The sequence below is a fragment of the Tupaia chinensis genome, unplaced genomic scaffold (assembly GCF_000334495.1).
Source record: "Tupaia chinensis unplaced genomic scaffold, TupChi_1.0 Scaffold000238_1, whole genome shotgun sequence".
Classification (NCBI taxonomy): domain Eukaryota; kingdom Metazoa; phylum Chordata; class Mammalia; order Scandentia; family Tupaiidae; genus Tupaia; species Tupaia belangeri.
The window spans coordinates 3,216,273-3,232,363 of record NW_006159716.1 but is presented as its reverse complement, the minus strand read 5'-3'; the positions used below and the strand labels follow the sequence as shown (position 1 = coordinate 3,232,363).

At 40.8% G+C, this 16,091-nt stretch overlaps 1 protein-coding gene across 10 annotated transcripts in view; it reads left to right on the top strand.

Annotated features, from left to right (window-relative positions):
* NFYA (nuclear transcription factor Y subunit alpha) overlaps window positions 1–15,000 on the top strand; it is a 34,149-nt gene extending 19,149 nt beyond the window's left edge. For 8 of the 10 annotated variants that reach the window (XM_014587854.2, XM_006148598.3, XM_006148596.3 and 5 more), the window contains 6 exons: window positions 6,117–6,248; window positions 6,441–6,546; window positions 8,399–8,565; window positions 9,730–9,903; window positions 11,445–11,546; window positions 12,407–15,000. In XM_014587854.2, coding sequence (XP_014443340.1) covers window positions 6,117–6,248; window positions 6,441–6,546; window positions 8,399–8,565; window positions 9,730–9,903; window positions 11,445–11,546; window positions 12,407–12,460 — 735 coding nt within the window. In that variant the 3' untranslated portion in view covers window positions 12,461–15,000. The remainder of the gene's footprint in view (window positions 1–6,116; window positions 6,249–6,440; window positions 6,547–8,398; window positions 8,566–9,729; window positions 9,904–11,444; window positions 11,547–12,406) is intronic. The other 2 variants (XM_006148599.3, XM_006148597.3) reach the window with 1 other exon arrangement.
* The last annotated feature ends 1,091 nt before the right edge of the window (window positions 15,001–16,091 follow it).

Here is a 16,091-nt window from a genome sequence, read left to right as displayed (position 1 = left end):
CCAGACAGACAGAGAGAGACATAGAGACAGAAAGCGAGAAATCACCCCCCAGGGGGGATGGTCACACCGCAATCCCTTCTCCTCCATTCTCCTCTCAGGATCTTGGGCACGCACGCACACGCACCCGGCGTGAGTTTTAAGCCACCGGGTCCAGGACACGAACCGCGGTCGACTACATGGGAGTCCAGCGACATAGCCATTACGCTAACTGCTGGTTCCTGAAGGTCAGGTTTTTTTGAAGGGAACCAATCATGGCAATTGTTTGCTCTCTGAGAAATCTCCGCAGACTCACTGGTGCGCAGCCTCCCACACGCAGACACACGTGTCCAGCATGAGTTTAAGCCACCAGGTCGGGGACTCGAACATGAGAGTTCAGCTACATAGCCATTATGCTAACTGCTGGTCCCAAAAGTGTTATTCTTATCACTTCTGTATATAACTTGTCATTTGAATTATCTAACAAGTAACGATAAGAAATTATTTCAAGTCTTAATCCATTGCACACTCTATAGCTGCATGTAAAGCAAAATTTATAATTTTAAATATTTTTTAAAATACAGATAAATGAGTTATCTTAGTAAGTTAAGAATAAAATAAGCAAAAAGATTAAAATTAAGTAAAAAACTAATATAAATGTAGAAAGGATAACTAAAAGCTAGATTCTTTAAACAGACCAATAGGTAAATTCACTTGAAAGACTGAGAAGCAGAACAAAAGTACAAAAGACAAAGATATAAAAAAGACTAAAATACATAAGAATGTTACATACAATTCTATGGCATCAAATTTTAAAATGACAGGGATATTTTTCATCGCGTTGAGAAAGTTTAAAGGAGTAATATATCCCCTGCTAGAATGGCGTGGAGGAAGGGAAATACTCATTATTCTGGTCATTTCAAACTGTTCAATCATTTTGGAAAGGCATCTCACTGTTTCTTACTTATGTTAACCTTTTCATCTAGCAGTACCACCTTAGAAGCTCTTGTATAGGAAGAAAACATCAATGTATAGGGAGATACATATAAAGACTTTTATTGCAGCATTATTATATTAACAAGAAAAAATTTGTAATTAATCCATTAAAGGAAATGATTGAATAAATCATACTATTTTTATTTATGGAGTATTAGTCTTTGTTAAGAAGGATAAACTGTTGACTTCGGGGGATGGTTAATATTAAAAGTATTGGGTTGTAGAAAAAGTCATGACTTTTTTCTGTTTTTTTCTACATAAAATATGTCATAACTTTTTCAACAATCCAGTATTTTTAGCAAAAAATAATTTGTAGAGGAATACATCATGTGTGATCTCATCTTTGTAATTAATAATCAGACCCTCATGAATAGTTATGTTTACATGTATGGAAATGGAGGTGAGGGACTCCTGTTAACTCTTTACTATATCTGTATATTTTTTTCAACAATTACAGCAATCTTTTTTTTTTTTTTTTTTAAGAAATTTATTTATGGGAACCAGCAGTTAGTGTAATGACTATGTTGCTGGACTCCCATGTAGCTGACCGCAGTTCGCGGCCCGGACCCGATGGCTTAAAACTCACGCCAGGCGCGTGTGCGTGGGTCCCCAAGATCCCGAGAGGAGAATGGAGGAGAAGGGATTGCGGCGTGGCCATCCCCCCTGGGGGGTGATTTCCTGCTTTCTATCTCTCTGTCTCTCTCTGTCTGTCTGGCGAGCGCACACGCCCTATAGCGAAAATCTCTCCCCCCAAAAAATTTATTTATTTTTATTTTATTTATTTACTCATTTATTTTAATTTGACCAGAGAGGGATAGAGTAAGAGTGAGAATGAGAAAGAGAGAGAAAGCAAGCCTCCTGGTCCAAGACTTGAACCATGATTGGCCATGTGGGAGTCCAGCGCCCTTAACCACCACACCACCTGCCAGCCCCCAGTTACAGCAATCTTAATAATGTCTTAGTTTTTCTAGGGAGATTTAATGTATATTAAAAATTAGCCATGCTCCAGGACCAGCAGTTAGCATAATGGCTATGTCGCTGGACTCCCATGTAGTCAACCACGGTTTGTGTCCTGGACCCAGTGGCTTAAAACTCACACGTGTGCATGTGTGCTCAAGATCCTGAGAGGAGAATGGAGGAGAATGGATTGTGGTGTGGCCATCCCCCCGGGGGGTGATTTCTCACTTTCTGTCTCTCTGTCTAGTGAGTACATGCGCCCTATAGCAAAAACCTCTCCAAAAAAAAAAAAAAAGCCATGCTCTTACTACTTATAAATTAAACGTCTAGTTTTTGTATATTCTCTTGCATTTTTTGTGGGTTTTGTTTTTGTGATTTATCTTTTGTATTTTTATGCATAACTTCGGGTCTTAATTGTACTATATGTGTAGCTTTTTTTTTATTTGGCTTATTTCTAACGGTTTTCTTAGTTTTCATTTTAAATTTCTTCATAATGTCAGTTTGATGAATCAGTATTTCCAATTTACAAGATACATTCAAGGTTTGAGATTTGTTTTTACTTTTGTATCTGAAGTTATTATAAATGTATTTGGGCATGATGGTTTTATTTTAAGGCTATTGCCTATTTTCACCACGATAGAAATATAGTTGGATTAGCATTAATTTCCACATTGCTCCATACATAAATGAATGAGACTTTAAATATACTTTCAGTGTATGCTTTCCTCAGTTTCAATTGCTGTTTCATTTCTGTCCTTCTCTTTGCCTTCTCTCCAGCCCCCATTGGCACACCTTTTGCACTATTGAATAGAGATAGTGTGATATAATCAGGAACGGCATACTGTCTGTCAGTGCAGCGGCCAGACTTTCATTCCCAGGTCTGCCATTAAACCAGCTTTCTGATGTTGGACAAGTTATTACCAGTTTTTCACCCAAACAGCAGGTGATACCTAGGGTCATTGTAGCTCTAAATTCTGTGATTTTATGGTCTTTCATTGTTTTGCTATTAGAGACTTTGAAAAGGTTCTTGATTTTATTTCCTACTGTTTAAGAAAGACTGTCGCTAATCAAGCTGGAAAAAATGATCTATTTATTGTGTGTGTAAAGCTTTAGGTGAGATTCCATAGTCCTCCCTTAGAATGCCAAAGGCTTTAGTATCTTTATTACAAAGTTGCTTCATATCAGAGTTCTTTGAGTAGCCTTTTTTTTTTTAAGAAGAGCACTTTTGTGGTGGGGAGGGTGGGAAGCTGGCAGGATGGTTTTGTTTGGCAAGATCTCCCTGTTGTGATCTTCCTTTCTTAGTCTCCCACATAGCTAGAACTCCACCACACTAGACTTTTGAGGGTGGGCTGGGAATCCAACCCAGACTTCCCACGTGGCCTCAGCCCGCCAAGCAGCCGCATCCATCGTGTACCTCGTGGCTGAGCCAAGAAAAAAGTACTTGTTACATTTTTTGGATTGCATTCTATGTTTTAAAATTCCAGCGAAACCCATGCCCTCTAAGGAAAAATGCAGATGTCCGGGCACATGCAAAATTTTATACACAAATTTAGATTAAGATCCCTGACCTGATAGAGACAATGGAACTAGAACAGAAAACCACTAAATAAAAATGAAGGAAATTGGAAGTTAGTATATAACAAAAGTAGTTAAAATAAAACTTGTATACATTCCATGAATATAAGGATTTTTTCTTTAAAAAAAAACTTAAATATATCATAAATGAAGGTAAAAGACAAGATACATACTTGGAAAAGATTTCTAATACATAAAACCTGATATTATCCAGAATATATAAAGAACTTTTTATATATTAAAATAATCCAATAGAAAAATACGTAGAGTATCAGTAGATGGCAGAGGAAACTTAAGAGCCAGTATAAACATGTTCATCTTGCGGTCTGAAACTCAGAAAGGAAATAAATAGAAATCCATAGATAATCAGGAAAAGTTTTTACTTACTCATTTGCCCACACTTTCTAAGTGCCACTTATGAGCTAAATATGTGGAAAAGATCATTGAGAAGACCCCTAAACACTACTCCTAACAAAGGAAGGTTACTCTGAATGTCTCTGAGGTGTGGCGCTCTTAACTTAAGGCTCCTCTTCTCTCCAGACCAAGGAGGTATCAGTTGAAATTACTGATGGAAAACACCCTAGCTATAGAAATCCATCTTACTGAAAATACTCTCCTTCCAAACTGCCAGTTCTATTGAAGCAATGCTCAGATCAAAACTGTTTGTTGATGGAATGAGTGACTAGTTAAAGAACTTAAGGAAAAGAGAAATGAAAGTGCTATGGAGGAAAACTTAGCAAGTAGCTGTGTACTCTTTTGAACTTCGGGACATTCTTGAACATAACATACTAGAAATTTTTAGCCTTGTAGACTTCCTTCCTATGAGCTTTCTCGTTTGATCTTTTCAAAAATATGTCCAGTAGTCACTAGATGAAAACAGGGTCTTGTACATTACCAGTTTTTGGCCAGCCATGGTAGTGCAGTGGTAGTCACACAATGGTCTGTGATGCTGAGGCCACATGGACGGGCCCGAGGTCTTCTACACTCTGCACACTTGCCCATGATGCTTCCTGTCTGACCATGGGAGTGGGCTGTATCATGAAGCCCCTTTTGGGGGTGCCTGTCTCTTTTTATTTCTCTGTGTTTCTCTCTAATGGAAGAAATAAAATGTGTTAGAGTTTTTAAGTTAGAAGATTTCAAAGAATTTTGTGGGGTTTTTTTGTTTGTTTGTTGTTTGTTTGTTTGTTTGTTTTGAGAGGTTTTTGCTATAGGGCGCATGTGCCCACCTGAAAGACAGACAAAAAGTGAGAAATCATCCCTCAGAGTGGATGGCCTCATCACAATCCCTTCTCCATACTCCTCTCGGGATCTTGGGCATGCATGCACATGTGCCTGGCGTGAGTCTAAGCCACCAGATCCAGGTCTCAAACTGTGGTCGACTGCATGGGAGTCCAGCGACATAGCCACTAACGCCATTTTAAGCCCATCACGTTTCTGTGATATTCCTATTAAAAAGCAGCTATAGCCATTAAAAGGAAGAAAATAGATTTGGAGGGCACAGGATCATTTGCTTATTATAATTGTCATCTTAGGTTTAGCTATCCAAACCTAGGAACTAGATAGGAAATGCGAATGAAAAGATTTATAAACATTAACAGCAGTGTTGAATATTAGTGAGGTGCTAGAAACAGGAAGATGGACAATCTAATCTGTCACATTGTCTTCATTATCTGTTGCTACAAAGCATATTGTAAGTGACTTAAAACAAAAACCATTATTTTAATGTCTATAAGCCACTTCATTAGACTATCATTAGAAATCTGACAAATTTGAAAAATATCCCTTAGAGATGTTCTAACTTAGCAAAACTGTAACACTTAACTGTTGGGTAAACAGATTCCTGTTTTCATATAATGACTACAGGATATTTTCTTTCCTCGTGGTAGCACATGTATATGCATACAAGAAAGGAAAAAAACCCACAGCAAGGTCTCACGCTGCAATCCCCTTTCCCTAGCACTCTTGCTCTTCAGGACCTTAGACACCTGCAGATGTTCCCAAAATGTTTTCAGGCCAACCTGGGGATCTGAACCCTCATTCAGCCATGCGACTGCTAGCCACAGTGTGCCAAGGATTGTGCCACCTAGGCTGGACCATGTACACTTTATTTTAAAACAAAACAATAACAACAACAACAACAAAAAACACACAAAAGAGAACATTTATTTCGTAGTTTCTAGAGTCAAGAATCCTGATAGAGTTTAGTTGAGTCCTCTGACTCAGTATCTCTGGACTCTCTTACCAAGGTGGTCACCCTGGGCTCCAGTCAGTCCAACATTTGACTAGCGGAGAATTTATTTTGAATACATACACACATGTCCACACACAGATACACAATCATTTTATTTGTAAAAAACGTCAGAATATAATTTTTAGAGAATATACTTTTAAAAATATGTAACCATGCCACCACTATCAATTTTTTAAATATCAGGGATCAGTGTTCAAAATTCCCTGATTGTTTTATAAGTGGGAAAAACGTTACCTCTAATTCATAACCGAGAGTATTGTCAGAGCATTTCCTGCTTTCTAGAGGAATTTCGTAGGTTAACGATTGGGGGGGGGGGCAGTACCAGCAAGGTACCATCCTCTCTTCTTAATCTCTTCCACAGATACAGTTGGTCCCGCCTGGACAGATCCAGATCCAGGGTGGGCAGGCTGTGCAGGTGCAGGGACAACAGGGCCAGACACAGCAGATCATCATCCAGCAGCCCCAGACAGCTGTCACCGCTGGCCAGACTCAGGTAATCCCACCAGATCTATCAGACAAATACAGCTGATTTGAAAGGGTCTGCAACAGAACCAAATATTTTGCATATAGGAGGAATGAGAAGAAAGCCATTTTTAAGTGGATGTTTAAAAGGACCATGTGGTTCTTTTCTCTGTGGGTGTCATTGTAATCTGTTGAATTGTGCCATTCAATTTATTTCCTGCAGACGCAACAGCAAATTGCTGTTCAGGGTCAGCAAGTGGCACAGACTGCTGAAGGACAGACCATCGTTTATCAGCCAGTTAATGCAGACGGCACCATCCTCCAGCAAGGTAAGAGTCCCTGGGACTTCCTGAGGGGTCTTGTTTTAGTCTCTTGAGCACTGGACTCTGTCAGAATTTTAGTGGTAAATTCTATACAACCTATTGTTTGAACAAAATAACAAAAAAATTCCTTCTCCATCTGCTTTGCTTGTTGGTTCCTTGTTAGCATTACTTGGCCAGCACTGATACAGTTTGTAGGCTTTCCTGCGGGGATTGTTAAAAGACTGGTCCTAGGCATTATGTAAGCGTTTAATGCTCTTAGGGAAGGACTGTTTCTAAATAGAAGACTTAAAATAGAGTTTCTTTATTGGCATAGGGAGAAATAAATCAGAAATCAAATTTGTAATTGCTGCTTCTGTGGGGTTTTTTTGTTTTGTTTTTCTGGGTCCCTTTGTTAACTTATTCCAAAAGACTTACGTGCCTACTATGTGTGTTAAAAAGAATTTTGACTAAAAATACTCATTTCACTATAAAAGAAGAATTCCCTTTCCAAAGAACCTATAGTTTAGTAATGGAGGCATGCAAGCAATCAGATACAGTGCAAGATCCTTGGATCGTCCTCTCTAGGTATCACAGGGGGTCATTTCAGGATCTCACTTGAATACCCAAATCTGCATGTGCTCGAGTACCTTTGTACAAAATGACATCGTATTTACATATGCATATCCTCCATCATACTTTAGTTCATCTCTAGATTATACTTACTGCAATGTAAATAGTTATTCTGCAGTTTTGTATTATTTTTTATCATCATCCCCACCCCACCCCTGAATATTTTGACCTGTGGTTGGTTGAACTTGTGGATATATAGGGTTGACTGTGTGTTCTTAGAATAAATGACACGTGGGAACCAGCAGTTAGCGTAATGGCTATGTTGCTGGACTCCCACGTAGTCAACCGTGGTTCGTGTCCCGGACCCGGTGGCTTAGAACTCACGCCGGGCACGCACATGCGTGCGTGCCCAGGATCCCGGGAGGAGAATGGAGGAGAAGGGATTGCGGCGTGACCATCCCCTCTGGGGGGTGATTTCTCGCTTTCTGTCTCTATGTCTCTCTCTGTCTGGCGAGCGCACGCGCCCTATAGCGAAAACCTCTCCCCCCCCAAAAAAAAAAGAATAAATGACACGTAAGTAAAGAAGGCATATTTGGCTTGGGAGGAGGAGTACTCACACTGGGCTTGAAAGATTTTGGAAGTATTCGTCATATAGTCAGGTAGTATAGTCTAAAAGGGACTTCAGTTAGATTCTGTGACTAAAGGTTTGACTTGTTACTAAGATTTCACAGTTTACAGTAACGATGTGTTCTCATACAACTCAGAAGGAAGGCCTGAACCAGCTTGGGCCTTGGCAAGAGCTCAAATAGAATGATGAACAAATCCTCAGATGTTACTGTTAATGGTTACGGGATTTGGAATACCTGATTTAAGTTTTAGTCCTGCAACTGAGTCACTGTCAGTTTGGGGTAAGCAGATTTTCAGTGTATCAAATCAAGCATACTGCTCATGTGTACAGGAGAGCAGTAGATACGGTTGTACTCAGACTGACCATTGAGCAGGAGGCCTTCAGACTTTCTCAACCTCCTTTTGAAAATTGTTGTCGAAATGCCCAAGGAAGTGTCCTTTTCAAGGATAAATTTACTCAGAACTGGGACCTACCTAGACAGTTAGTAGACGTTTAAAGACTGTGATTACTTGGATTATATATAGCAAACCAGAGTGAAACAGTGCTTTTTCTCCCCTTGTATTTTTCAGTATGTTTTTCCAGGGTGAATGAGTGTGTGCCAGACAGAAGAGGGACTAACTGTGTTCCCTTCTTTGTTCTGTGTGCCTGTTTTTGTTTGTTTTATGTTTTATTTTCTTAAAGTTACAGTCCCTGTTTCAGGCATGATCACGATCCCCGCAGCCAGTTTGGCAGGAGCACAGATTGTTCAGACAGGAGCCAATACCAACACAACCAGCAGTGGCCAAGGGACCGTCACAGTGACGCTACCAGTGGCAGGCAATGTGGTCAATTCAGGAGGGATGGTCATGGTAAGAAACTTAATTCTTCAGCTCACTCTTTTCATGTGATGTGATTTTCTACGTATCTTTGTTTTTGAAAATTTCTTGAACACACAACTGATGTCTCTTGTAAAACTTGTTTATCTCTTGGGATTGAGATTTAAAATACATTACAACAAACCACAATTAATTCTGAATACCTACTATGTGCCTGAGACTATTCTGAGTGCTAGAAATGTAACAGTGGGTAACCACGTGCCAGTACATGTTAAAATAGGGGGTAAGTGTGTGGTATTTACACTGAATAAGCTAAGAATGGTAGCAGCCCAGCCGCAGCGGCACACACTGCTCACTGCTCCACAGACTGAAGCCACGTGGAGGCCCAGGTTTGATCCCTGGTCTAACCTAAAGGCTGAGCGTGTTCACATGTACCTATAATCCCAGCAACTCAGAAGGCTAAAGCTAAAGGATTTCCAGCCTGAGGCTGGCTTGAGCAACCTAGTGAGATCCTGCTGAGAAAGAGCCAGGCATGCAGATGTCTATAGTCCGGCTGGGGGGCTGAGGAAGATGGTAACACAGTGAGAGCCTGTCCTAAAAAGACTAGAGGATGAGTATTAAAGTCTACACAGAAGTAGAGAAAACAGCCAGAAGAATTTATGTAATTCAAAGTGGCTATAGTTGTGCAGGGGTTGAGGTACAGGACACTGCTCCATGTTTCTTCATATATATAATACAGTGGGTTTTTTTTTTTTTTTTTTTTTTTTAAGAAAAATTAGGATTGAATGATGTAATGCATTGACTAAATTCTTTCTGTAACTGTAGGTGTTTCGCAGCACTTGTTCCATCTGTACCTATCTACCTTTGTGCCATTTTATTTATAATTACTGATATTGACCATTAGATGGCAGCAGAAATACCTGGGAAGGGGAGCTGTGAATGGAAACGAATTTGGGCATGGTTTTATCATTTTTCAGAGTTGCTCCTGAGCATCAGCCTCTGTCTTAGAATCTGGGATGTTCATTTAAGGTGTAGACCTATAGTGTAAATGTTTTTCAGGACTTTACATTTAACCAAGTATCCTATAAGACTTAATTTGGGGGCATTTAAAAGAAAATAAATTAACAGGGGCCAAGAAACTATTTTCCATGTCCATACTTCACACCACTAAAAAGCTCTGGGTTCCTCTTCACACAGATGGTGCCCGGGGCTGGCTCTGTACCTGCTATCCAAAGGATTCCTCTTCCCGGAGCAGAGATGCTCGAAGAAGAGCCTCTCTATGTGAATGCCAAACAGTACCACCGTATTCTTAAGAGGAGACAAGCCCGGGCTAAACTAGAAGCAGAAGGGAAAATTCCAAAGGAAAGAAGGGTGTGTATATCAATGGGATGCTCTACGAAGTAAGCATCAGGTCTTCTTTTGTGTGTGTGTGTGGTTTTGTTGTTGTTCATATCACCAGAAGGCACATGCACTTGCTGGAGAGAAAGGGGAAGCAAGAAAACACCCTTCCTGTGGGATGGTCCTGTCATAATCCTTTCTCCTCCATTTCCCCTCCTTTTGGGATTTTGGGCACACATAACATGCACTCAGCATGTTTTTTCAAGCTGCCAGGTCTAGGACTCCAGCTGTGCCATTGGCCATGGGGATCCAGTTGTCTTAACCTTCACTCCATGGGCTGGCCCCAGGTTTCTGTGTTTGAAAGTACCTTTTAGATAATGTGGTACCTGGAGTTCCTCTCAGACCGTTGAATTCAGATGGCTGTTATCTTTTGTAAGAGTTTTTAGCATTTGTTATTGATGTATGAAACTTCACCTATGGGTGGAGCATCCTTAATCCAAAATGCTCCAAAATCTGAAACTTTTTGAACACCAACATGACACCATGAGTGTCATGCCTGCCCTCAGAGTGATAAATTATAGTGAAAGCGCCACAATATAAAAATAATGAATAAGGGACTAGCAGTTAGCGTAATGGCTATGTCGCTGAACTCCCATGTAGTCGACCGCGGTTCGGTTCCCAGACTCATTCTGGGTGCGTGTGCGTGCGTGCCCAAGATCCCAAGAGGAAAATGGAGGAGAAAGGATTACAACATGGCCATCCCTCTGGGGGGGTGATTTCTCACTTTTTGTCTGTCTCTCTCTGTCTTTCTGGCAAGTACACATGCCCTATAGCAAAAACCTCCCCCTCCCCAAAAAAAAGGAATAAAATTCTCTTCAACCTATGTGCATACAGTAGATATGAAAAATAATGGAATTTCATGTTTAGGCTTAGATCCCATTCCTAAGATATCTCATTAAGTAGATGTAAAATTTCAAAATTCAAAAATATCCAAAATCTGAAATACTTCTGGTCCAAAGCATTTCAGAGAAGTTTATTCAACCTGAGGAACAACAAAAATAGTGGCTTAAACAATACCTTTTTTCCTTACATAAAAGTAGTCCAGGGGTTCAGTTGTCCCTGGACCCATTCTTAGAGTGCATTCATAGTGCGAGATGGATGCTTCAGGGCCAGCCTGGGAACAAAGAAAATAAGAAAAACATCCTCTCCTTTAAGGAAACTTTCAAAAACATCTCATAGTTCATCAGCCAGAGTTTAGTTACTTGGCCACACTTAACCTATAAAGAAGGTGAAACAATACAGTCTTTTAATGGAACAGCAGTTTGCTCAACTAGAATTAGATACGGTACTAAAGGGGAGACATATATTGGGAGGTGAGATTATAAACTCCCTTAGCATTCACATTCTTACGATAGTTACATTGACTTGACTAGAAGTTGTCTTCAAAATTCAAAGTCCTAATTGCCCCTGTGACTGATAATAGCTGTCTTAAACTTTGGGGGTTGGGATTTGTGCACTAGATAACTATACTGGTTCTGGCTAATAGTTAAGTGGTATTATTTCTCTTATTTCAGAAATACCTGCATGAGTCTCGGCACCGTCATGCCATGGCACGGAAGCGTGGTGAAGGTGGACGATTTTTCTCTCCAAAGGAAAAGGATAGTCCCCACATGCAGGTAAAAAGACTTACACTTTCCATTCTTACTGCCTTGTGTTTTCTTTAGTTGAAGCCTTTTGGAGTATCCTGTAGCTTTTTTCCAGTCAAGGGACTAATCTCATCTAAACTGATGCAGCATTGACTCCCTTAGATTGTTTTCAGTTTGGTTTCAAAAGCACTGGCAGTCTTGGGATCAGCAGTTAGCGTAATGGCTATGTCGCTGGACTCCCATGTAGTAGACCGCGGTTCGAGTCCTGAGCCCAGTGACTCACTCTGGGTGCATGTGTGTGCATGCCCAAGATCCCGAGAGGAAAAGGGATTGTGGCATGGCCACCTCCCTGGAGGAGTTATTTCTTGCTTTCTGTCTGTCTCAGTCTTTCTGGCAAGTGCACGCACCCTATGGCAAAAACCTCCAAAAAAAAGGCACTGGCAGTCTTTAGTGAACTCTTTTCCCCTCCTCACGTTTCCATGTTACTACTATTAATTTTTCTTACAATTCTTACTTTATCTCTTAGTGTAATAGTAGCAGCAATGGTAGCTAACACTTATTATTTTGTGACAGGCATAATGTTAAGCACTCCTCTTTTTCCTTAGTTTTTTAGAGGTTTTTGCTGTAGGGCATGTGCACTTGCCAAAGACAGCAAGAAATCACCCCCCAGGGGGGATGGGCACGCACGTACACGTGCCCGGTAGGAGTTACAGCCACCATGTCTGGGGCTTGAACTGCGGTCAGCTACATGGGAGTCCAGCAACATAGCCATTATGCCAACTGCTGGTCCCTGTTAAGCACTTTAAGCATTTTCATGCAGAAGCACCTCTGTGGCCTATGACACCTTGGCTGGGCCAAGACTTTAATCATTATGCTGTCTTTGTCTCTAGGATCCAAACCAGGCTGATGAAGAAGCAATGACACAGATCATCCGAGTGTCCTAACCCCAGGGCTTGTGATGGAGCTGATCAAGATCATGTTCCTCACTACTGTTGCCCTCTGTTCCAGGAAATTGATCAACTCTTCCAATGGGACACTGACGGTCGCATTCTGCCCTTTTCTACAGGACAGACACCACTTAGTTTTTAATAAGTGGCTCAGTATTATAATTGCAGCGATGTCTGGCGAATTGAAATTGCAAGCCTTTGCCTCACTCTTTCAGTCAGGACCTATTTCAGACCGTTGATGACATTGACATTTCATGGATCAGGATGATGGAAAGGGACACATGCCAGTCCAGCAGTACACAGAGCACTTAACGTTTGCTGGTGAAGTTAGCCAGCCAGCTCAGCAGCGGAGAACAGCCTGCTCACCTAACTGCAGTCCGGGAGGCTGCAGCCCACTCTCTCCCATGGAATCTAGACAGCATCCCTCCCTTTGGTGGGGGATTGTAAACTGACTAACTGAATAGACACTTTGTATTCAGAGATGGCTTCCAGGCAAGGAAGCTCCATCTTTTGATATGGAAACAATAAATTCTCTGAGATACATTTATGTAATCTGTGGTAATACTAAGAATCTCTGTCTGCCCAGATGGTTAGGTTATTTTTGGACTCCATCCAAGAAAAAAACAACTCTGAGATAGAATGATATAAGACTCAAGCACTAAAAATATATATTGCTGCATCTTTTTTTTTTTTTTAGCTTTGACAAGTTGTGGTCTTTGTCCCTCTGTTGACAAGGTTGTCTAGACCATAGTACTTGTGGCTTCTTCTAAGGCAATTTAGAGCAATTTGAACCTTGAAACTGCCTTTCCTATATATAAAATGAAACTGTTTAACAGCCTTTGTATGAAGCATTGAGGACATTTGTAGTAGTTCCTAAAGAGACAACCAAATTAGAGATTTTCAATCAAAGGTTTTGTGACAGCATTTGGGGAACAGAAGGGTACACGTATGGTTCAGCCGGGGGAGGGGGGGTTGTATATATGCCCATAGAGCAGATGGTTCTACGGTGGAAGGATGCCAGGAATAGATCATTAAGATCAGGAGACTTAATTCACATTTACACTAAACCTCTTTAACAAGCACTGGATAGGAGAATTCTTGAGAGTTTGTTCTTGACAATTTCTGGAAAGTACGGTTCAGTCACGCTAGCCTGAACATAGTCCAGGTTACCTGCTGGAGCTTGAGGTGGATGTTGGCTTCACTCCTGCAGCACTTCATGCTGGCCCCAGAGCAGGGACATTCTTTTTCTCTGTGGAAGCTGGTTTCTTGGTGCCAGCTTGTTTGTTTTCCCCCTTTCTCCATAAGACCTTGTGCAGAAGGGTTTTCCCACTGCATCCACGTTGTGAGAATAAACTGCAGACTGGAAATAGAGATTCCTGCACAGTCAGGAACTAGGCCACAGTTCCCAGAATGGGTGGTGCCTCTATTTCTCTTCTAGATACTGAATCCCAAGAGAAATAACATTTCAGAAGAGTTGACAACCTTCACTGGAAACAGAAGGGAAACCCAGTAATTCTTCAAAAGAACATTTGGAGTTAACTTAAAATACCTAAAGTTCCTTCTTTGATTTCACTCAGACTGTATCAGAACAGACAGAAATTAAGCCCACTAAAGAAAATATCACAAAGGGAGATCATTGTAAGCAATACAAAGGAAACAGCAAAATGTCCCCTCAGTTTGGGGAATCTAGTGATCTATCCTGGCTTCCCATTGTCAGAGGAGTGACCTTCCATTGTCAGAGGGGTGACCTTCCATTGTCAGAGGAGCTTTTTAGAGACTTAAAGCTCTTTATATGAGCGTTATATACTAACTTTATTTAGTAAACCCTAAGTTTTTTCAGATGACAGATTACTAAAAACAATAAGGTATTTTTATCTCTTCACAACCAAGTTTCTGGGACCTGATTTCAAGTGCTTAAACCAACAACAGTTCTAAAATGTTATTTATTTGTGTGTAAGTTTGTACATAGTAATACCAATCTCATTGTGTTTTGTTTTTTTGTTTTTTTTTAAGAGAGGGTGAGTTTGAATTTTGTTTGAAATGCTTCAGTTGTGATTTTTGTTACTGCCTTTCAGATAGCTCATGATCCTTTTATTGTCATTTTAGAACATCACATTGGCCCACAAGTGAGGGCAGGGAAGTTGGTGTTTTGATTTTTTTCCTTTGCTACTAGTTCTTTTACTCATTTGTCTTTGTGGCTGTAGTGATGGCTTCAGACATGCAGAAGGAGTGAATGGATGGATGAGTTATCAGTTTAATGCATAGTTAATGTCATTTCCTGAGTGCTTTTTATTTTTGTAGGATAATTTTAAATGTGTCTATTTTTAATTGCACTGATACGTTGAACATTTCGGTGTCTATACCACTGGACCAACAGAACATTTTCTGGCTGTAGGGTGCCTGATGATAATGTCTTGATTTTACCTTAGGACTCAACTATATAAAAGGATTTCCTCCCAGCAGTAGGGGGAATACAGGTGATCGATCATTGATGTCATTTGCAACTGTTATTTTTTAAAATAAATATATAAAAAAGTGATTTGACTTTTGAGAAGTCTGCATCTCCTGGGTTCTAGGTTGTGTTTATAATGTTGAAATTGTGACCTCTGTAGACAGACACATGCACAGTGTATCCAACTTGTCCAGGCCCCTTAGCTTTATCTCTCCTTTAATCTTTTTTTCCGTTTGGGCCTTCCCACCTTGCTGAGGAGATATCTGAGGAGGACATACATTTGTTCTTACTACTGGAAATGTTCATCAAAATGTGATGAAGTAATTTAATGGGTAAAATGAGTGAGTCACCAAAATGTTCTTGATTTATTTAGAGGTGACCTAAAGAAAGGATGTATTTTTTGTTTTTATTTCTGCAGAATAACAAAAATACTTTTCTGATTGATAAAACCCACAAGCATTATTAAAACCCACAGCATGCTCATTCTGTTTTATGGTTTGTGTGCCATTTTCATGCAAGTGTGGGATGCAAGAGAGCTAGAGAAAGCCAGCCCCTGGGAAGCATTCTTTTAAGGAGAGGCAATAGATCTGTCCTGGTGGGTGAGGGGAAGAGAAAACATTGTCCAGGCAATTAAGGAAAGGCACTCAAGTATTAAGTAGCTTTAGTCTAATGGTGGGTGGTGGTTGGTGGTTAGGGTGTCTGGGGGGGAAGTCAACAAGGAAAAAGTCAGACGTGGGACAGCGGATGGCTTAATGTCCACGTCCCTGAATTCCCATATGGTCAACCGGGGTTGGAGTCCTGGACCTAGGGGCTTCCAACGCCAGGCGCCGGCGCCTGTGTTCGCGTACCCAAAGTCACGAGACAGACGGGATAGCAGCCTGGCCATCCCATGGGAGCGATTTCTCGCCACTCTAGGGAGTGGACGAGCCCTATAGCAAAAATCTTTTTAAAAAAAAAGTATAAAACCAGTGAAACTTGTCCTTTCCAAGTTCACAGATGACCTAAGTTTCTATTGTAGTGGTACAGTGAAACACTCTTCTAATCAGCCCAGGGATCTGCTATTATGGATTCGCCTACCTCTCCAAGTCTCCAGATTGAAAATGACACTGCTCCTTTGAAAGCGCCGCCCGCCCGCGTTCCCCCGGCCCCGGAAGTCCGCGCGCGCGCCGAGGGAGG